The sequence below is a fragment of the Takifugu flavidus genome, chromosome 16 (assembly GCF_003711565.1).
Source record: "Takifugu flavidus isolate HTHZ2018 chromosome 16, ASM371156v2, whole genome shotgun sequence".
In the NCBI taxonomy this organism is placed as follows: Eukaryota; Metazoa; Chordata; class Actinopteri; order Tetraodontiformes; family Tetraodontidae; genus Takifugu; species Takifugu flavidus.
The window spans coordinates 14,097,728-14,120,278 of NC_079535.1; the positions used below are offsets into that span (position 1 = coordinate 14,097,728).

At 50.8% G+C, this 22,551-nt stretch overlaps 1 protein-coding gene across 4 annotated transcripts in view; it reads right to left on the bottom strand.

Moving 5' to 3' along the window:
• Nucleotides 1-22,551, bottom strand: part of kiaa1109 (KIAA1109 ortholog) — a 64,553-nt gene that overhangs the window by 29,756 nt on the left and 12,246 nt on the right. For all 4 annotated transcript variants that reach the window (XR_008946644.1, XR_008946643.1, XM_057011869.1 and 1 more), the window contains exons 19-50: nucleotides 22,305-22,525; nucleotides 21,974-22,192; nucleotides 21,608-21,745; nucleotides 20,875-21,051; nucleotides 20,445-20,573; nucleotides 19,790-19,909; nucleotides 19,356-19,702; nucleotides 18,145-18,395; nucleotides 17,661-17,898; nucleotides 17,017-17,508; nucleotides 16,357-16,630; nucleotides 15,963-16,100; nucleotides 15,763-15,833; nucleotides 15,483-15,656; nucleotides 15,009-15,129; nucleotides 13,895-14,041; nucleotides 13,417-13,544; nucleotides 13,125-13,327; nucleotides 12,718-12,915; nucleotides 12,430-12,644; nucleotides 12,118-12,269; nucleotides 11,481-11,631; nucleotides 11,216-11,368; nucleotides 10,867-11,107; nucleotides 10,553-10,701; nucleotides 9,551-9,782; nucleotides 8,357-8,518; nucleotides 6,327-6,511; nucleotides 6,068-6,243; nucleotides 5,428-5,998; nucleotides 4,833-5,031; nucleotides 842-1,105 (exon numbers count right to left, since the gene is read on the bottom strand). Coding sequence is in view for 2 of the 4 variants with exons in the window: in XM_057011869.1 (XP_056867849.1) it covers nucleotides 842-1,105; nucleotides 4,833-5,031; nucleotides 5,428-5,998; nucleotides 6,068-6,243; nucleotides 6,327-6,511; nucleotides 8,357-8,518; nucleotides 9,551-9,782; nucleotides 10,553-10,701; nucleotides 10,867-11,107; nucleotides 11,216-11,368; nucleotides 11,481-11,631; nucleotides 12,118-12,269; nucleotides 12,430-12,644; nucleotides 12,718-12,915; nucleotides 13,125-13,327; nucleotides 13,417-13,544; nucleotides 13,895-14,041; nucleotides 15,009-15,129; nucleotides 15,483-15,656; nucleotides 15,763-15,833; nucleotides 15,963-16,100; nucleotides 16,357-16,630; nucleotides 17,017-17,508; nucleotides 17,661-17,898; nucleotides 18,145-18,395; nucleotides 19,356-19,702; nucleotides 19,790-19,909; nucleotides 20,445-20,573; nucleotides 20,875-21,051; nucleotides 21,608-21,745; nucleotides 21,974-22,192; nucleotides 22,305-22,525 (6,636 nt within the window). In the remaining 2 variants the exon portion in view is untranslated. The remainder of the gene's footprint in view (nucleotides 1-841; nucleotides 1,106-4,832; nucleotides 5,032-5,427; nucleotides 5,999-6,067; nucleotides 6,244-6,326; nucleotides 6,512-8,356; nucleotides 8,519-9,550; nucleotides 9,783-10,552; nucleotides 10,702-10,866; nucleotides 11,108-11,215; nucleotides 11,369-11,480; nucleotides 11,632-12,117; nucleotides 12,270-12,429; nucleotides 12,645-12,717; nucleotides 12,916-13,124; nucleotides 13,328-13,416; nucleotides 13,545-13,894; nucleotides 14,042-15,008; nucleotides 15,130-15,482; nucleotides 15,657-15,762; nucleotides 15,834-15,962; nucleotides 16,101-16,356; nucleotides 16,631-17,016; nucleotides 17,509-17,660; nucleotides 17,899-18,144; nucleotides 18,396-19,355; nucleotides 19,703-19,789; nucleotides 19,910-20,444; nucleotides 20,574-20,874; nucleotides 21,052-21,607; nucleotides 21,746-21,973; nucleotides 22,193-22,304; nucleotides 22,526-22,551) is intronic.

Sequence of the window (22,551 nt, forward strand, 5' to 3'; positions counted from 1 at the left end):
CCATATGAGGTGAGGTTACCAAAGCACTCCATCCATCCATCTGCTCCTGGTCCGGCCCCTTTGTCAAATGTTAGAACCCATTGTGGCCCACGAATCAAAATGTTTGCCCACCCCTGCTCTAAACCCTAACCCTCTAAACCCTAACCCTCTAACCCTAACCCTCTAACCCTCTAAACCCTAACCCTCTAACCCTAACCCTCTAACCCTAACCCTCTAAACCCTCTAAACCCTAACCCTCTAAACCCTAACCCTCTAAACCCTAACCCTCTAACCCTAACCCTCTAAACCCTGCTTAGACATAAACAGTGTACAAACCTCATATGTGAGAAAATGGAGATATCTTTAAAAAACAACTGCTAAAATATTCAATTTTACACATAAAATGCACATCTCACAACCCTAACCCTAACTAACCCTGACCCTAACTAACCCTAACTAACCCCGATTAACCCTGACCCTAACTAACCCTAACTAACCCTAACCTTTATTTTACACAAAGTGCACATCTCACAACCCTAACCCTGACTAGCCCTAACCCTAACTAACCCTAACGTTAACCCTGACTAACCCTTACCCTAACTAACCCGAACCAGCCCTAGCCTTTATTTTACTCATAAAGTGCACATCTCACAACCCTCACCCTAACTAACCCTAATCCTGACCAACCCCAACTAACCCTAACGTTAACCCTAACCAACCCTAACGTTAACCCTAACTAACCCTAATCCTGACCAACCCTAACCCTAACCTTTATTTTACTCATAAAGTGCACGTCTCCACGTCTCCAGCATCGGCCTCCACCTTCCTTGACCACAGGTCAACGGTTGGGCTTCAGCTTCACCTTTCATCTTCTCCTTCAGGGTGAAACTTCCATGGATCTTCTTCAGTTCTGCCTCCATAGTCAGCCCACCGATGTCGGCCTCCAGGTGTGTGCGGTTCACCATGCCGATGCCGAACACGATGAGAGTGACGTGCTGCGGCTCAGCGCTCACCAGGCTCCTCCGCCGCCCACCTGGTCCCAGGGGCTTGTTAGGGGTGGCCGGCTCCTGCTGCTCATTCTCAAACACCACTTTGCACAGCGGCTCCGAGGGCCGGTGGGCTCCTTCTGGAGAGACCACGGGAATGTGAGATGGTCCGGAAAACCGGGAAGCAGCAGCCAACCAAAAACATCCAACACAGGATGGGATGGGGTGGGATGGATGGATGGATGGATGGGGTGGGATGGATGGATGGATGGGGTGGGATGGATGGATGGATGGATGGATGGATGGATGGGGTGGGATGGATGGATGGATGGATGGATGGGGTGGGATGGTGGATGGATGGATGGATGGATGGGGTGGGATGGAGGGATGGATGGATGGATGGGGTGGGATGGATGGATGGATGGATGGAGGGTGGTGGGATGGATGGATGGATGGATGGATGGTGGATGGATGGGGGGGATGGATGGATGGGGTGGGATGGATGGGGTGGGATGGATGGATGGATGGATGTATGGGTGGGATGTTGGATGGATGGATGGATGATGGGGTGGGATGGATGGGGTGGGATGGGCTGGATGGATGGATGGATGGATGGATGGATGGGGGGGATGGATGGATGGATGGGTGGGCTGGTGGAGGAATGGATGGATGGGGGGGATGGGGGGGATGGTGGATGGATGGATGGTGGGAGGGGTGGGATGGATGGTGGATGGATGGGTGGATGGTGGATGGATGGATGGGGTGGGATGGATGGGGGTGTGGGATGGATGATGGAGGATGGATGGATGTGGATGGATGGATGGAGTGGAGGGAGGCTGGATGGGTGGATGGGGTGGGATGGAGGATGGGGTGGGATGGATGATGGGGGGGGATGATGGATGGTGGATGGTGGATGGATGGATGGGTGGATGGGGTGGGAGGGATGGATGGATGGGTGGGATGGATGGATGGTGGGATGGATGGATGGATGGATGGATGGATGGGGTGGGATGGATGGATGGATGGATGGATGGGTGGGATGGATGGATGGATGGGTGGATGGGGGGGATGGATGGATGGATGGATGGATGGGGTGGGATGGATGGATGGATGGATGGATGGTGGTGGGATGGAGGGGGGGATGGATGGATGGGGTGGGATGGATGGGGTGGGATGGATGGATGGAGGTGTATGGGGGAGGTGGAGGGATGGATGGATGATGGGGGATGGATGGGTGGATGGTGGATGGATGGATGGATGGATGGATGGATGGAGGTGGGATGGATGGATGGATGGGTGGGATGGTGGATGGATGGATGGATGGGGTGGGGGGGTGGGAGGGATGGATGATGGATGGATGGGGGGGATGGATGGATGGAGGATGGGTGGATGGTGGATGGATGGATGGGATGGATGGATGGGGTGGGATGGATGGATGGATGGATGGATGGATGGTGGATGGATGGATGGAGTGGGATGGATGGAGGATGGGTGGATGGGTGGATGGATGGATGGGGTGGGATGGATGGAGGGGTGGGGATGGATGGATGGATGGGTGGGATGGAGGATGGGTGGATGGGGGGGGATGGATGGATGGATGGGTGGATGGATGGATGGATGGGTGGGATGGAGGGATGGATGGATGGATGGATGGATGGGGTGGGATGGAGGGATGGATGGATGGATGGTGGATGGATGGAGGGATGGATGGGGTGGGATGGATGGATGGATGGGGGGATGGGATGGATGGATGGATGGATGGATGGGGGGATGGATGGAGGGATGGAGGGGGGGGATGGATGGATGGATGGATGGATGGATGGATGGATGGGTGGGATGGATGGAGGGATGGATGGGGTGGGATGGATGGATGGATGGGTGGGATGGATGGATGGATGGATGGATGGATGGATGGGTGGGATGGATGGAGGGATGGATGGGGTGGGTGGATGGATGGATGGATGGATGGATGGATGGATGGGTGGGATGGATGGAGGGATGGATGGGGGGGATGGTGGATGGATGGATGGGGTGGGATGGATGGGGTGGGATGGATGGATGGATGGATGGATGGTGGTGGATGGATGGATGGAGTGGGATGGATGGAGGATGGATGGATGGGGTGGGATGGATGGATGGGGGGGATGGATGGATGGGTGGGATGGATGGATGGATGGATGGGTGGGATGGATGGATGGGTGGATGGGGGGGATGGATGGATGGATGGGGGGGTGGATGGATGGAGGGGTGGGATGGTGGATGGATGGTGGGTGGATGGATGGATGGGGGGGGATGGATGGATGGATGGATGGATGGGTGGATGGATGGAGGGATGGATGGGTGGATGGATGGATGGATGGTGGATGGATGGATGGATGGATGGATGGATGGATGGGTGGGATGGATGGAGGGATGGAGGGGTGGGATGGATGGATGGATGATGGATGGATGGATGGATGGGTGGGATGGATGGAGGATGGATGGGTGGATGGTGGTGGATGGATGGATGGGATGGATGGATGGATGGATGATGGATGGATGGATGGATGGATGATGGATGGGTGGGATGGATGGAGGGGAGGGAGGATGGGGTGGGATGGTGGATGGAGGATGGATGGATGGATGGATGGAGGATGGATGGATGGGGGATGGATGGAGGGGAGGATGGGTGGGGGATGGATGGATGGATGGATGGATGGAGGGGTGGGATGGATGGAGGGGGATGGGGTGGGATGGATGGATGGATGGATGGATGGATGGGTGGGATGGATGGAGGGGAGGATGGGGTGGGATGGATGGATGGATGGTAGATAGATAGAACTAACAGATAAGAGATGACACTGATAAAGTGATAAAGAGGTGTGAGGACTTCAACAGTTGCAGGAGGGTAGAAAAAGGAGGCTGGAGAAGAAGAATGAGGGCTGACAGGGAGAAGCCCTCGCCCTCACCCACACCCTCGCCCTCGCCCACACCCTCGCCCACGCCCTCGCCCACACCCTCGCCCACACCCTAACCCACACCCTCGCCCTCGCCCACACCCTCACCCGAACCCACACCCTCACCCTCACCCGAACCCACACCCGCACCCGCACCCACACCCGCACCCGAACCCACACCCGAACCCACACCCGAACCCACACCCGCACCCGAACCCACACCCTCACCCGCACCCACACCCGAACCCACACCCTCACCCGCACCCACACCCGCACCCTAACCCACACCCTCACCCGCACCCTAACCCAACACCCTCACCCTCACCCACACCCTCACCCGAACCCACACCCGCACCCTAACCCAACACCCTCACCCTAACCCACACCCTCACCCTCACCCCACACACGAACCCACACCCACACCTCACCCTCACCACACCCTCACCCTAACCCACACCCTCACCCTCACCCACACCCTAACCCACACCCTCACCTCACCCACACCTCACCCTAACCCTCACCCACACCTCACCCTCGCCCTCGCCCACACCCTAACCCTAACCCACCACCCTCACCCTCACCCCACCCACACCCTCACCCTAACCCTCACCCACACCCTCACCCACACCCTAACCCACACCCTCACCCTCACCCACACCCTCACCCTAACCCACACCCTCGCCCTCGCCCACACCCTCGCCCTAACCCACACCCTCGCCCTCGCCCACACCCTAACCTAACCCACACCCTCACCCTCGCCCTCGCCCTCGCCCACACCCTCACCCTCGCCCTCGCCCACACCCTCGCCCTAACCCACACCCTCGCCCTCGCCCTCGCCCACACCCTCGCCCTAACCCACACCCTCGCCCTCGCCCTCGCCCACACCCTCGCCCTAACCCACACCCTCGCCCTTGCCCTCGCCCTCACCCACCTGAGGGGCAGTTCTCTGGGGAGCTCTTCTCCAGGATCCCGGTGGGGTCGGAGATGAGGGAGTAGAAATTGAGCAGCTTGTACATGTTCTGCCAGCATTCTGCCGACGGCTCGCTCTGCTCCGACACAGTGATGGAGTCAGAGTCGTCCATCTGGATCGCCATGTGCTCCGCCACCTCACGGGAGCCTTTCCTCGATATCTGGAGGTGATAACAAGTCACTTTCTGCTGCCTGGCGACCAAATATGCAGACTGGAGGAGACCAAAGGGGGGGGGGGGGGGGGGGGGGTCAGAGCGACACAGCTGCTCCAAACAACAGTGAACCCGAGTCTAACCTGAGTCCCAAAACACGCGTGTTGGCTCCCTCTAGGGGCTGCATTTGGAACAGCACTTCATTTTGGGATGTTGCTCATAACACCTGACCATTTTAGCAGATGTAGAAAAAATAGATAAAAAATACTGGAGCCCTTGAAACCTCCCACAATAAGAGCAAGTCTGAGGGGGGTCGTGTCCACATGCTGTTAACGTTGGTGAATTCTAGGAGACATTATTTAAGCAACACTTTCTAAAATGATCTTGGCATTGAATAATATTCACCTTAGAAGTACGGCGCTCCGATCTTCCAAGAGAACTGCGTCCTCGGGGCTCTCTCCGCCCAAGTGTGTCCAGGCCCGTTGGGGGCCCGTTGGGCGGGAACCCCCCAGGGACGCCAGCTGCTCCGGCCATCCCTCTCTTGCCCCTCAGTGTGTGTGTGGCGCTGCGTCCCCCGTTGAGGCTGCTGCGAGAACTGCGGCTGAAGTCGGAGGACCTGAAGTGGCGGTACGGACGCGCCTTGAAGGTCGGCGTCGGGGAGGCGGAGCCAGCAGTGTAGCGGCTCAGCTTGATGTCGGTCTGCGTGGCCTTGATGTCATCGATCATGGTGCTGAACTGGTGGATGAGGCGCACCAGAGCCATGTCCACGCGCTGGCTGATGGCCTGGCACGCTATGGTGAAGTCGCAGTGGAACGTGTTGTAGTGGCGCCGATTGAGGTCATGAAAGGACAGAGGCGCTGCAGTGGGGCCTTGCGGGGAACTGGTGGACTTCTCCATCACCACTGCGTTCAGGCTGAAGGTCTCGATGAGGAGAGCGGGCTTAAACTCCAGCGGGGGGAGGTTCATCATGCCTCGCCTTCACATGCACACAAGCAAAATGGTTACGAAGAGTCCAGAACACCTTTGAAGCTCAATCCAAACTGACCTTCTGGACTTTTTGTTCTTGCGTTCTTTGGAGGTGTCCGAGTCAACGATGTCCGCTCTGAGACACTCCAGGTTGCCAGAAAAAGACAAATGCTCCCCAAAATACATCTTGTAACTCAGAGGGGTGGTGTCCTGAGCCTGGATGCCCGTGTAACTCAGCAAAGGCTTGAAGACGACCTGAAAGTGACGGCAGACGAGGCGTTAACGACCAGACCGGAGGGGCGGAGCTTCGGACCGTCGGGATGCTGCTCCGGCCGCACCTGGGCGTCGGCCAGCTGCACCGCCGCCGGACACTGGTTGCCCTCCTCCACGTCGGCCAGCTCGTCCTGGCTGGTGCTGCGCTGCGAGTGCTGCGAGTGGGTCCCGTCCAGGGTGTTCTGGTCACTGGACAGCACCGTGTTGAAGTCCGAGGCCGAGGGAATGGTGGGCAGGATGCCCAGGTTACCTGGAGGCACGGGGAGGGGTTGGAGACGTTGAGATGTTACTGCAGCAGCAGCAGCAGCAGCAGCGACGCTACGATTGCCTCCTGCTGCTGGGGGGCAGAGCCGGGAATAACATGTATATACGCACCATATATACATATATACTATATATATGTGGTGGATGTATGTATATATACACACACCATATATACATATATACTATATATATGTGGTGGATGTATGTATATATATACACACCATATATACATCTATACTATATATGTGGTGGATGTATGTATATATATATACGCACCATATATACATATATACTATATATATGTGGTGGATGTATGTATATATATACGCACCATATATACATATATACTATATATGTGGTGGATGCATGTATATATATATATACGCACCATATAGGGTCAGGGTCAGGGTTAGGGTCAGGGTCAGGGTTAGGATTAGGGTTAGGGTTAGGGTTAGGGTTAGGGTCAGGGTCAGGGTCAGGGTCAGGGTTAGGGTTAGGGTCAGGGTTAGGATTAGGGTTAGGGTCAGGGTCAGGGTCAGGGTCAGGGTCAGGGTTAGGGTCAGGGTCAGGGTCAGAGTCAGGGTTAGGGTTAGGGTTAGGGTCAGGGTCAGGGTCAGGGTCAGGGTCAGAGTCAGGGTTAGGATTAGGGTTAGGGTCAGGGTCAGGTCAGGGTCAGGGTCAGGGTTAGGGTTAGGGTCAGGGTCAGGGTCAGGGTCAGGGTCAGAGTCAGGGTCAGGGTTAGGGTTAGGGTTAGGGTTAGGGTCAGGGTCAGGGTCAGGGTCAGGGTTAGGGTCAGAGTCAGGGTCAGGGTCAGGGTCAGGGTCAGAGTCAGGGTTAGGATTAGGGTTAGGGTCAGGGTCAGGGTCAGGGTCAGGGTCAGGGTTAGGGTTAGGGTCAGGGTCAGGGTCAGGGTCAGGGTTAGGGTTAGGGTCAGGGTCAGAGTCAGGGTTAGGGTTAGGGTTAGGGTTAGGGTCAGGGTCAGGGTTAGAGTCAGGGTCAGGGTCAGGGTCAGGGTTAGGGTCAGGGTCAGGAGCACTCTGACTGGCTGTGTGCTTTGAAATGATTGAACGTTAAATACTACATCTGTATTTGAGACGACACGAAGCAACGCGAACCCTAAAAAAGGATTTTGTGGAAGCCTGAAGAAAATGTCACTTCTCTGAGCATCAGTCTGATGGTCCCTCATCGCTCCTCACTATCTGTGGTGCTCAACCATCTGAACACCAGGACAACATTCTCTCACTGTACGTTGCTTTGGACAAAAGTGTCCAAATAAGTTCAATGTGAATTCTGGTTTGGAGACATTCTAATTAGAAAATACCTTTCGCCCCCCAGCAGGGGCAGCAAAGCAATACGATGGAAAGAGCTAGAGGATAGTTCGAGCCCGTGATAACAGGAAATAATGTAGCTAAAGATTATGGAGACAAACACAGGGGGATTTAACTTTTCTCTACCAAACGAATGAATTCATGAAAGCACAACAGTGACGACCCCTAACCTCCGCCTGGGCTGTTAGGGTTCGGTTAGGGTTCGGGTTAGGGTTAGGGTTAGGGTTAGGAGCAGTTAGCCTTTGGTAGTTGATGGAAGTCATAACGGTTGACAGGAGGCTCCAGACAATCTAGTAGAACAGCAACATGATATGAACATTTCCCTGCATCCCTTCGCTGGTTGGGCACGAGTGGTGACCCACAAACTAAATTAGAATAATGACACTGGACTCTGCATCCATCAAATGTAGAGGAGACTCAATTGAAGTGAATATGAGAGGGGCAGGAAAGAGGCAGCAACAGATGCCCAGCCTGCCCAGTCTGCCCAGTCTGACCTGTCTGACCTGTCTGCAGGCTGTTATGCTGGGAGCGATTCACTGGGGAGTCCTGGAGCCCAGGCCCTGTTCTGGTGCCCACTGCATTCGACATCCAGTTATAAAAGCTGACAGAGGAAGGCTCCGACAACAGCGGGTGCTCAGTGAGCATGTCTGTCCCCAAGCTGTTTCCTGAAGTGCAGAAAGGTTGAAAACATGCTACATCAGCAAACACAAATAATGGCAAAGGACCAACATCTCAACAGGAGATGATGTCGTGCATCATAGAAGAACACAAGATTCAAGTAAAGCGTGACTACACCTCAAAACCACTTTTTTCCTGTTGAAAACACATTTATTGGGTATGAAGTAGTGTTGGAGATTGATTTTGGTCCAACTTTTGACATTTTCCTGTGTGTAAGTGCTTCAGTTGGGTGTATTTTGTATTAGAAATGTAAGAGTGATGCCCCCTATGGGCAGAGCCCAGCTTTAAAAGCTAAATTGTGCTATTGGCGTGGGCTGGAGGCCATGACATGTTTCTTTTTTCCCCTAACTCTGGCAAATGACATTTTGGAGGCAGCTTCTGTCACCAAGCGCCACTATTGGCCCCGCCCCTTCTACAAAAGCAGCAGCTGGCTCTCCTGAAAGGCTCAGACTTGGAAGACCACCGAGTTTGTGATAAATTACTTCTCTGTGGCAAACACCAACACTGTCAGAGTTGCTCGTGAGCTAGTGTCGATGTGCGTTGATGACTTTTTACTAGAGGGTCGTGGTCGTGGGGAGGGGCTATTTGACATTGGCTGGGGGTGCCCGACCTGCTCCATGGAGCCCCACAATCAGATGATGAAAGTTAGATCTTCTCACCTCTTTTCCATTGTAAATGCACTTCAGGAAAATACGTGGCCTTTATATTAGCTGTGAATATCACGACTGACCAGTAGACGTCCCCTCGTTATAAGAATTCTTCTTACACTGAGTGACCTTTGGTCTCCAACATTTCTGCACTTTTGCAAGAAATCTGGACTCCAATTTTCTTTGAAAACATTCGTATTTCAAGGATTAAGCAACATTACAACTAATTATTTTTTCCAATACAACTTCCAGCCTGCTAGGAACCCCAAAAACAAGCCAGAATTGATTTAAAATGTGAATGATTTAGAGCAGCCATGCCAACATTAGCAGGTAAAATTGAAATTTTGAGGAAAAGCTCCTAATTGCTGGTACCTGTGCGAGTGAGCGAGCTGCTCTTGGCCGCTGTGGCGGCAGATGCTTCGTTCCTCGGAGGTATGCCCTCCAGCAAGTTGTGCAGACTCCGAAAGCTGCCTGTCAGATTGCTGAGGAGGCTCTCCTTCCTGGGGCTGTCTTTGGCTGGCAGGCCGGCGCGGCTCACGTGGGCGGGGGAGTCGGCCGCCGTGTCGCCGCTGGTGTAGCTTAGCGACTGGTACGGATGAGAACCCTGGGTGTCACACGGGCAGAGAGGAGGAGGTTACAACCACAAACACTGCTGAGACTCAACCTTAACACAAGGAAGTATATCTGTTGTTGAGAGGGAGGACAGATGATGCAGTGTTCTGTAGACTTTGGCTTTTACATTAAATAATGAGTTGACAGAACATTTTATTTTTGACCGACTGCTTGGGTCACAGAAAATAAATCAGAAACATCAGAGCTCAGACCCTCATTTCTACAATGTCGTCTGGACAAAAACTGGTCTTAATTTACACAGAAGAAACGAGCACAACATGGTGATGCGTCACATCGGAATTTGGATTATTTGAATGTAGTGTGCAGCAACACGAGCGCCGAACCCCCGTGCTCTCGATACCGCACCGGCACCGCCCCTTCAGGGAGCTATGGCGCCACGAGGAGAGGCGTGTCTTAATGCCCACGCCCCTTCAGGGAGCTAGGGCGCCACGAGGAGAGGCGTGTCTTAATGCCCACGCCCCTTCAGGGAGCTAGGGCGCCACGAGGAGAGGCGTGTCTTAATGCCCACGCCCCTTCAGGGAGCTATGGCGCCACGAGGAGAGGCGTGTCTTAATGCCCACGCCCCTTCAGGGTCCTCCCCGTACCCTCTGATCTAGTGGCAGCTTCCTCAGAATTCCCAGCACCAGCGCGGCCCATGGGAACGGCTGCACCCCACCTGTGGACCAGCGCCCCCTCCAGGGGAGAGCTGATGCTGCACAGGCCCAGATGCCGTACGGCTGCTTCCCAGCAGATGCACTGTACCTTGATCCTGAGCGCAGACTCGTTGTGTGTGTGGGACTTCGACAGCTTCCTCATGATTTCCACCCCGCTGACGGGACCAGAGTTGGCGTCTTTAGGAGGAGGACGGCTGCACACTCCCTCCAGCAACATGGTGTGTTCACTCACTGTGGCTTCACAAAAATGACAACAAATAAACCTCCAAAAAGAACAAGAGGTTGTTCCTTGTGCCAACAAGGGTCCGATCGTGGACCTCCATAAACAGAATAAAAGGTAAAACAGTAACGGATGTGAGGGACACAGAACAAAGGAACAGACAGAAAGATGAAAGTTCGCACCTGCGTCAAATTCAAATTCGGCTCCATCAGCACTGGTGTCACTGGGCAGAGCGGCACCATTGTCCAGGCCCAAAGTGATGTCGCCTTCACTCTGCTGAGGCTCTTTGGGTTTGGCCAGCTGGTTGGGCCTCATCAGACCAATAGCTTTGAACCCTTGGGTCACCACAATGAATTTCATCCACTGTCGGGCCAAAGCTACAAGCCCCTTCTTTAACGTCACAAGTGCCGGAACGCCGTCATTCTGGGTGACAAAGGAGAGGAAACCTCTAAATGTCAGAGCAGCACTATTAGGATCCCTCAGCACCATTAAACCATGAAGGGAAAGGAGGGCAGACGGTGGCGTACTGACCATCGTTGCCTCTTCTATCACGGAGTAGTCGGCCTGCTGCAGGTAGCGGTGCAGGATGTTACAGAGCATACAGGAAGGGTTCTCATGCAGATACCGAGCTCGCTTGGTCACACGGTTGTATTTACTCCTGATGGGAATGTGGATGCTCTTTTTCTGAGGAAGAACAATGGAAATAGTTCAAGAAGTATTTTGAACAAATTTGCTTGTTTTTTGTGAGTATTAATGCGAAGGGTTCGAGCCTGGCTCTCCATGGAGACCTGCTGACCTCCAGAGCTTCGGTCATGATGCAGCCCATGACAGCACAAATCCGCAGAGTTCCCTCCATGTCCAGTTTACGCAGAGAAGATTTGAGTTGGTCAACGGGAACCAACCAGGCTCCAATTGCAGGAGTGGCTGTGCTCAGCAAATTCAGCTGCCTGGAAGGAGATCAGGACCATGCAAATCACAGGAGGGGACACCTTTTAACGTTCTAACATTAAAAAAGACATCCTATTAAGATGTACCCAGGGGCCCGGGGACCCAGGGGCCCAGGGGCCCGGGGACCCAAGTACCCAGGGACCCGGGTACTTGAATGATGAAGCAAGTCAGAACTGAAAGAACTTATCAGTTTGAGCAGTGGAGGGCTAAGAAGCTGGCAGATTTGCAAGACCAGCATGTTTGATAGCGTTTGACACACAAGAGCAGACAGAGTTCTTCAGAACTCAAGTGGTGCTACTGCACATTCTGCCTTTGGAGCACCGATGGTGTGAAAGAAAGACCCGTAGGTCTGACAATAAAATAGACGAGCCCTTTGAAAAGCTGGGTGTGATCCACAACATCGTACGTACACGTTGATGTTATCATGCAAAAGCCAGAATACAGTCGATCTTCTGAATAATAAAGAACCGGGCCGTGGTCAGTACCTGGAAATGGCCTGTGAAGGGGAACGCACATTTGTCGGAGCAGCAAAACTGAACCAGATCTGCCTGATTGTCAGTTTCATGTTGCTGGAGTCAGGAGGAGGGGGCATGAGGGGCAGATCTCTCTTCAGGTCGTCCGACTCCACCCCTTCATCCTTCAGGGTATGAAAGCGTAGGAGAGTAGATGACATCACCGGTATAGGGTTAAAAGACTGCAGGACACTTTCATCCAGCATTATAAAGGCCTTGACTGGACTCAAGTCTGAGAGAATCCAATCAAATAAGCCTTAGCTAATGACGCCATAAACATTTCACCTGTTCATCGGAGTCATCGGAGGGTTCGTTGGCATCAGAAACGGGACTGATGGCATCGTGTGGCAGGTTGTCATCGGACATGTCTGTGCTGTAGCCACTGCCTGTCTGAGAGCCGGTGGAGCCGTTGAACTTGGACGTGCCAGGTTGGCCCCCAGTGTCAGAGTTGCCCATCACACCAAAGGCATTATAAAGAACGGCTCCTGACTGACGACCTCCTGCAAAGTGTATGATAGAATGTTGCCACCTGTGTTCTCAAGATGGGACTATTCCTGCTCAGGGATGTCCAACCTTTGACTGTGAGGTTTTCAATGCCACACTCAAACATGATCCAGCCCCACTTCTCCAGGCACGCGATGCGGCCAAGATCACTTGCTGTTGCCTGGGGATCCGTTTCATCAACCACTGAAAACTCCTCCAGCTCTTCCAGGCCAAACAGCACTTTGGACTTTTCCAAAGGGATTGCTGTGATGGCACACATGCCGATGTCTGAACAGAACCGGGAGGAGATGTAGGAATATAGCAGACAAGAGTTAGGACAACAGAAGTGCAACATGCACCAAATTTAGGATTACTTTGTGTGAAATGCTGAAAGGTTTGAACTAAGCTTAATGTTCTAAATCAGGGGCAGTCAATTATTTCCTTTTCTTGTCAAAGTCTATTCACAAGAAGAAGCGGGGCCGCTGCTCCAGTCTGACCTGTGGAGTCGAGGCCTCGCAGCTGGCTGTGGATGCGGTGGATGTTCAGCCTGGCGGCGATCTCTTTGCCTTTCTCGATGCCAGCGTTGGAACGCAGTGAGCCAGAAGACTGAGGCTGCATCTTGGTGGCCGAGGCGTACTTTTCCAACATGACGGATGGCCGTCCGTGTTCCGTGGTGGGGGGGGTTTCCTCTACAATACCCCTGAAAGGACCAGGAAGAACCCGTTTGACGTTCCATCCAACACGTCCACGTGTCCCTGCTGCATCGCTGCACACTAATTGATGTGATACCTGTTCATTCTGAACTGAGTGGCAATCCTGTCGAAGCACAGAGCCACAAGAGACACGTGTGTGACGCACTTGTTAGTGCACGATGGCGAGCCCTCCTCCACAGAAGCCTGCAGCAGGCAGAGATTCACCTGCACACACAAGAATGTTCAACACGTCATCATGAGCCACGCTGCAGTGCATGACGAAAACTAGACACTTTGAAAAGGAATAATTAGGACACACATTAAATTTGAATGCTTATGTCTCACCAGATGAATGGTCCTATTATCTATGGAGCAATTTTTGGATATTTTTATGTACAAAGGGATTTTATCAGAAAGATAAAACACAAAGGAGGCTAAACTGTGTAGCTTATCAATTTAGCATATGATGATGTGAAATGAAGAGTGAAAATCTATATTGAGCTGCTGCAAAACAATATATAAAGTTGCAGATGTACTGCAGAGATGGCCTGTCATCATCTAGCCATGGCCCTCACCTTGGGGACTGAGACGTTGGCTTGAAGGCCTTTGATTTTTACATTATCCGGTTTAACCGACAGGTCTGTCGGCCCATGAGAGATGTTGAGCAAGGTGGCGTCCGGGCCCTCCTTGACCAGCTTAGGCTCTTGCTTTCCCGTTTGGCTCTGTGTGGGGCCAGAGTCAGAGAATGGGTCAGTAAGGCATCAAATAGTGCTGCGTAAGGACACTTCACACCCTCTCTCATTACAAGAGTTGCTGTTCGTGATTTAGTAAATTAGTTGGCTATCGAATTTGATTTATTCAGTTGCAATCAGAAATCACCAACACCCCCCCCAACTATTGCAAAGATTGATCACTTCTTTAAGAAAGCAAGACTGTACATTGAGGACTTCTTTATGAGTTAAGTGGGACTCCATACAGAACCACCACAGGACATAAATGATGACATTAGTCAACACCTATATAATGTGGCTTTGGAAGCAGTTTTTAGAGTGGAGGACAGATATTGAAGCCTTTTAGGAGTCTGAAATGCTGGTTCAGTTGGTTCTGCCGTGATGCAGGTGAAGCCCACCCATAACGGTCTTCCAGGTCAGCTGCCATTGTAGCAAAAACAAGAGGGATTACTTCATCCCCACTTAAAGACCTATAAGATTGTTTTGTAATTAACATTTCAAGAGAGCTTTATTCAGAAGTTTAACACTGAAGAAACTGGAAGAAAGCCCAATTTCATCAAGAGCCATTAAAAAGCAAAGTCAGGGCACCGAAGGGAAGCCCCCGTATGACTGCAGGACACGTCCATAACGTTGGGATAAGGGCTTCGCTTCTTAAGGTCTCCATTCTTGGCTGCAAACATATCCCAAGAGGAATCTAGATAGGAGCACCGTGTTGGGATACAGTTCTATGGGCTGGAAAAGATCCTGGAGGGTTCCTCTCAGTTAGCCAACTCCAATCTGACAGGAAGTCTTTGGTGGTGCAACACAAAGAGCATCAAATGTGACTGAGCAAGGCTTTTGCATGTGAAGGATGGGCAAAGGTGGCTGCATACTTCTGATTGCAACTGTATATGGAGATTTAAATCTTCACAGTCCTAACAGAGCCAAAGTGCTCCTGTCTTTGCACCTCCGTACGTACAGAATCAGTCACCGTTGACTTGCTGATTTGATAGGCTTCATTGAGGACTTTGCCGTGTAGGTCATCCAGAATGGTTGCAGGGTGACGTATACTGGCAAAATGAACCATGGACTCAATGTACCTAAAAGAAAACAGGCATTAGTCCATATTCATGGCCAGCGTCAGAAAGGCCAGGGTTTTCTGATGCCCAACATCTGCCCAAACTTGCTATTCTGGCTGTTTGATTTCACCAAAGGCTTCCTACGCAATCAGAAAATGCAATAACTAACACCAAAACTTTGAGAGCTGAATTTTAAATTGAAGTTTCAATATTAGTGTCCATAAGGATTTGACTTATTTGAGGCAAAAAATGTGACAAGGAGGTGAGGACCACCAACTCATATAATATAGCTTTGAAAATAGAGGTAAATCCATGTATAAATGAGCACTCAGAAGTAAAACCCTCAAAGGCACGCAGTTCGCTATCGTTGTTACCTGTCCAGAGCTTCTGCCACAAGGGGTGTAAGAACCACATTGATGGCACCTTTCACCTCCACTATAGCAGTGGTCCTGGTCTGTGTTAGCGGTTGTTCTAGAGTCCAGTCGTCTGTTGCTGTATCCTCCTCAGCGTTCGCCATGGCCCTCTTATCCAGTGGTGTATATGGTGTGCTGTTTTCAACCAAATCATTCAACTAGATAAAGCCAGTTTCAATAATTCCAACAGGATGAGCACTAAGTCAGGAGGATTCTGACAGATGGACGCTGGCTTTCATACCTGTTGTTCTCGCCCATCAGCTCAACCCCTCTGTCCAGTAAAGAGCTGGCTGACAAGCCCTGCTTTATCATCTGTAAGATCAAAGCAGAGTGTATTTTATGAGTCAATCCTCAGATATTTTCCATCTATAGATGAAGAGATTCTGAAATTTGAGTTGTATATTATGTTCATTAAGTCTGCGGAGTGTTAATGACAAAGACCTTAAAACTGGGGACAGACAGCTGGTCAAAGGAGGCGGAGCTCTCCTCACTGGTGGGTGTGTCCAAATCTAAGGGACGATGAAGAGAAGATTTCGACGTCCTCTTATTGGTGGGTTGTTTGACAGACCAATTGGAGACCTAGGAATTTGAGGGGGACAAAGAAAAGATAAATCCAGCAATTCCCAGTGAAGCCAGAGGCCCTCTTCCATGCCTTTGGCCATCTATCACCAAGTAGGATACAATTTCACAGATGAACGGACGCTGTATATATGGATCAGACTCTTCATCTGATCAGATATTTGGTAGAATAGAATTTAAAAAGAAAGCCAGTTAAAATAAAGCAAAACAATATCACAGTAAGATTCTCCGTGGACACAATCTAAGCTAACATTACCTGGTAATGGGCGAGATAGCTTTGGTAGCATGCCATAACATGGGGCTGGCGGGTCACAGGCCCTGGTTCAGCAGTCTTCTCTGCTTCCACTGAGCTCTCCTCTTCCATGGCCAAGGCTGAGACAAAGGAGGCCTGGGATGTGTGACTGGGCAGGGGCTGGGGTGGCAGTGGGGGCAATGTCGGGGGCATGGGCAAGGGGCGAGGCTCGGTGATCAGCTCTCCGTTGAGAACGTAGGTGAGGGGGCCTTCAACGCTGTGATAAATGGAACTCCGGCTGGAGGGGAAAATATTGCGTCAGAGGTGTTTATGATCTAGAATTTAAGCTCATCTTGTGCTACCTGAAGCCTTTCCTCACAGTAGAAGGATTATGTGTTTGTGCAGTGGCTGCGTCAGCGTGGCTGAAAGAGCATTCTACCAGACAGCATCTGCCCCCTTCCAACATCTCCTTTGCCACAAAGCCACAGCCATCACAGATGGTTACATGATTCATCCTTTAGATGAGATCAAATTGAGATCACCTTAATCCTGCTCTTAAGCAGGAGCCAGCGCTCTATTTTACTATCATAGTTGCAAATCTTAAAATGATTGGGACTTTTATAAGAGCAGCTACAGCAAGTCACTTGTTCTGCACGCCACCGTGGAACCTTTCTGTTAGCACACCTGTAGTGGTCCATGTGGTACGCTGGCTGCTGGGGCTGCTGCATTTGCTGCCTCCTCTTTTTCTTGCGACCCGGGTACGTCCCCGGACCCTCGTCTGCACTGCTGATTGGTTCAAAGTCTTCAGCAGCAGAGAAGTAGGCCTCGCTGTCAGCCACCGACATGCTGGAGTCTGCCGAGCGGTACTGGTGGAAGGTGTTGGAGTCTGCTGAGGGTGTGAAGGGAAAAGAGCCATAGCTCCTCCGCTGGCGTGGTGAGTCCAGGACATTCTCGTCGCTGCGAGAAACCTCACTGCTGAACTGGACGCCTCCAGACAGGACTGGTGGAGGTTTGTCAGTGAAAACAGCAGCTGACAGGCTCTTTGTGCTGCCCAGTCGGCCCGAATGCACCGAGGACTGCTGCTTAAGGGGAGAGCGGAGGGGTGAGTGCACAGAGGAGCGGTCCTGGGAGCTATTGGGTGAAACTGCAGAGCCCTCTGGAACATCTCCTAGGGTGCTGCAGGTGAGAACAGGTAAGTAATACTTGGAGTGAAAATGAAACCTTCCAGTTATTCCTATGTGCTTTTATTCATAGGGCAATATCTGAACATACATGACACATTAAACAGCACCGCACTCGGGCCAGAAGAGGACGTGGGCTTTACTCACTCGGCAGGGCTTTTCCCATTCATGGTGTACATGTGCTCTGTGCCTGGTGATGGACTATCCCGCTCTCCCGCCAGCAGGGGCAGTGCTGCACTACATGAACTATTTTCTTCAGACGATGATGCAGAGCTGTGGGAACGTTGGGGAACCTGGAGGCTGAGAAGTTGATGCCCACGTCTCTCCGGCAGCTCAGGGGGAAGGCATGGCGAGCGTGCGTCTGACTTAAGTCCAACAACTCTCCCTAAAAATATTTGTAGATTGGCATTTTCATGCTGGTCACAGTTTTATCAAATCAATGACAACGTGAACTATGACATTCCAAAATAAATTCTAATGTAATGACTAAATAGAGGATATGGGTCAAATCTGACTGTAAGAAGAAAGCATATGCTTGTAACTGGATAGAAAGGAATGCTTGGTCTTCATTTAGCTTTATGGAAAAATCAAAACTATATATGCAAATTTCGATTTAGAAGCAGATCGATACCATCTACTTTTGGTGTTTCCTTGGTAATAATCCACTCCCCCGGCTGTAGTAGAGACTGGCCGTAAGACATGTCAGAGTCAGTGCTGGAGGAGGAAAATGCAGACGAAGACGATGGCGTCAGCTCTTCAAGCTTGAAGAAATCCAGGCTCATGTTGGTGCCTCCAAAAAACCTGCAACCTCCGAGGCAGCCGCAGCGGTTCCTGCTGCGCTTGTTGCGGTTCGTGGCCTCTTCTGGCCACAGGAACCAGAGTCTGAGAACGAGACAGCAATGGAGGAGATGATCACAGAGTGATGCTTAAAATGATGCTGTATCTGCAGTAACAAAGAGAGGCTGCAGCTTTCTGTGGACCATTGATAGACAGCAGTGAATTAACGCCTGCATTCATCTCCTCACTGTCCCAGTAGGAGATAACCTCCAATAATCCTATAGTTTGGCAAAGGAAATATCAAACAATTTCAATGTCAAGTAGGATGATCTGGACTGAAAACCGTTCCCTGCTGCTTGATGAGAACTTGAAAAGTGATGGTGGCTCTATGACCACAGACAGCCCCACCAGTCTGCCGGCTTCAACGTGCTTAATTATCATATCTCTACTGTGTACCATTTTCACACAAAGTTTCACGAGGGTGATTTTGTTAAGAATTTTCCAAAAGGGTTATCGGACCTTGATGACAGCTGTGTTGTCAGTGGTACTCAGGGTTAGGGTTAGAATGATGAAAAGGAACAATAGCAACTTATTAAAACTTTTTCTTAACCCAAACAGTTGATGAGGGAATTCTCCAGCTTCCAGGACCATGTTGAGTTCACCATATAGATGACAGGTGTCAAAAGGCTCAGTTACTGGGAAACATGCAACGGTCAGCAGGCGCTGGGAGCCTGTGAAGACGTCTGGAAATGGACGCTGCCTGTTTGGCAGCCAGACAGGAAGAGGTCCCCGATCAGGCTGGGAATGTCACCTTTTTAGGAGAGCTCACTGGGGTGCGTCTGCCGTCTGAACGTTCCCTTCGGAGAGGCACTTTTCTGATGTTCACCTGTACTGGAGCTTTGTTGTCTCCAGATTGCGCAATATAAACGTGCTACCCGATCAGTGTTTTGTGGCTTTTCATTTAAAAACCTAGCCGGAGTGCTTTTTGGACAAAATCTTCCACGACACAATGTGAGATGCATGAAACACACAGACGAGACACAAATCCTGGTCTGCCCTAAATACCTTTTGGTCTGAGCATCGTGCAGTTCCAAAAAATGTCTCTGGACTTCACATTTTGCCGGGTGGTCAGCAGCCAAAGCAATATCTGCAGTAATGAGGTTCATGTTGACTGAACCCGCCTCCAGCCAGACAGAACGGCGCAGCAAAGGAGGCTGACCAAGAGCTAACGGCTGTGCAGGAGCCTGTCCTGCTGTCTGCAGCCTGGTGGCCTCAGCATGCTGCTGCTGCTGCTGCTGCTGCTGCTGCTGCTCGATGTACTGCCGGATGTTCACGTCTTGCACCACAGCACTGATACCCTCTCCCACTGCCTGGTTGTGAAGGTTGCAGTTAGCTACACGAATGACGCCTGTCTGCGCAGACAGAATGGAAAAGATATTGTTTTACATACTGCTTCAAGTTGTCTTTATTACAGTTCATAAATGGCTCCGACGACTTACCTTGATGCTGGTGGCACAACCGTGCTCCACCACAAACAGGTCGACTCCATCCATGGCCAGTCGGGTCATGGTGTACTTTAGCTCCTCTGATGTGCGACAGTGACCAGGCAGGCAGCTCATCTGAAACACAAAAATGATTCAGCACCAGAACCTGGAATTTTCATGGAAGCTAGCTTGCTGTTATCCAGCCTGAGGCCACAGCTGCTGTAACTAATGGGGGGCTCTCTGGCACAGGTTAGAAAAATATCCTTGTACATATTCATACACAAACAACACCTTCCTGTGAGACACACACACACGTTGCCTCTTTATGTTACTTTAAACATTATTGTGTGTGTTGGCTCTGCGGACCAGTGTAGCTTCTGTGATCAATAGCTTCGTGCAGAAGCTATTTCAGCTTCTCCTGCTGTGACACGCTTTCTTCTTTTTACCCTAACCCTTTTCTTGTCACAAGTCCTGTGCAGTGAGAGTCATCTTTAGCAATCAGGTCCAATTTTCATCTCCTTTAAAACTGGGCAGCTCTGACACCCTTTCAATGCCTGAGCTAGGATCAGCACTTTGGGTTGCTTCATGTGTGGACTTCAGACAGGCATCGCAGTTTGGAGCTGGAAGAATAAAACAAGGAATAAACTGTGTTTATTATTTTTGTTTCAACCTTGGCATCACAATTGCGACGATCGGCGCCATGCTGGCAGATGACAGACGGCTTTGGTTGTTCGAGATGGAACTCTTGAGACACCACATGGAACAGGAACGTTTCCCCCCACTCTATGATGCTGGCCACCTAATAAAGAGACACAGACAAACACTGAATGATGGTCTGGAACATCAATAAAGAATGTTCACAGTATAAGCCAACACTGCAGTAAAAACGGTCAGTCTGAGGTAGACACAACGAGGAACGCCTGGATACAGCAACACGACAGCTTCTTGTAGCGTGATTAGAAAATCTGGGAGATTACACAGGATTCATTGTGCTTCACACAATATGACTTGAAATGTGCCCGATACTCACGCACAAACACAATTATCACTTCAGCTGAGAGAGTCATGATCTATGAGGCAACAATTCTAATCACACCCACCTGTGGAACGGTGACCCTACCAGTGAGCCCCCCAGCCTGCATGTCAATGAGCCACGCATACTCCAGTGTGTCGCTGTCCGCAGGGAGGCCCTGAGCGGAGAACATTGCGTGAGCCCTCATCTGGAGGCCAGACAGGCTCAGATGGCCGTCCCTCAACACCCCATCGGTGGTGGGCCGCTGTGGGCAAATGCATCGAGTCAGACATGCAAACACTTCCAATCAGGAAGACAAAGGAAACGTTAGCATCCTTTCATCCCTATTTTGGTTGAAAAATATCAGGGGAAGCTTGTGGAATTTGAAAAGACATTTGCTCTGACATTTGCTCATTTGCTCCAAATAAAGGTTTCACAATTGTGATCCAATCAGATACTCACCTGCAAAATAGATTCACAAGCTTAATTTCTACCATTTCTTTATTGTAACCCTCTGATCACAAACTTCCATAGGTTGAATTCTAGGCTCATGTAGAAACTGTTCAAGACAAACATGAGTTTATATATTCTGATATGTATATAGTATTCACCCTCTGTACCTGTACAGGTATACAGGGGCCGAGTATCCATTTACCTGGATTATTGTAAATATACATCCTCTTTGTATATTCCAAATTCTATTCTATTCGATTTTATCTTATTTTTCTCTGCGTGCTCTTGCTGTTGTTGCACTGTAAATTTCCCTGTGTGGGACAATAAAGGATCTGAATCTGAATCTGAATCTGACCATATGTCCCCACCTGACAGTTGTCACTGACAAAGATGTGAATGGGAGAGAGGAGCAGCTGAAGCATTGTCTCCTTATAACCTTTCTTCATCTCAAAACACAGCCGCTCCAAGAAGCCGGAGGGACCCTCGGGACCTTCGCTGCTGCAGTGCTGGAGGCACAGAGGAGAGTGAGCATACATGCAGACACTAACACCACGCTGCTATCAAATGTGAAACGCTAGAAATTGTGTAGCTGGCAGAGCTAAATGAAAACACTGAGAAATGTGCTACCATTAGTGTGGGCTTCACCTTTTAATGTGTGCATCCTGACAGTACATTCATTTATTGTAAATCACACTTAAAATGTAGAACAATAGAAGCTCTTTTGAAGCATTTACCATTGGAAGCCGGCCATGGACTTTGTAGAGGTTGATGTACACGGTGATGTCCCAGGGGCGCAGGTCAAGGGGATGTAAGTCTGAGGTGTCCCTCCGTTCGCTGTCCTCCACTCCCAAGGGAGACCAGCCCAGGCCGGAGGAGGTGGAGGTGGACAACACGGGGCTGGACACAACCTCTTCAAAGTCTGTGTACATGTCATACTCACCAAAATAATTTTCCTGCGATAATGGGGGTAAGATGGCGTCACTATTTAATACCTCAGACATCACAAGAACCACTCATCTCTCTGGATAGAACCCGGTTACACACTACGATCAGACCTTCCCGTACCTTGATGGAGATGAGTGCTCTGAGCAGCGGTCCGTAGAGGATGATTTGGGAATCTGGTGACATTTCCATCTCCACATGAAGTCTGTCAGGGGGCAGCTCCGAGGGGTCAGTGGACAGGCGGGTGTGAGCAGCAGCGGTAGAAGCAGAAGTGTAGCGTGGTGGAACGGAGGTGTGCTCAGGGGGGCGCAGAGCTGACAACATGGATTCTTCCATCTCTGACACTTCACACACAAAAAACATGCAGATT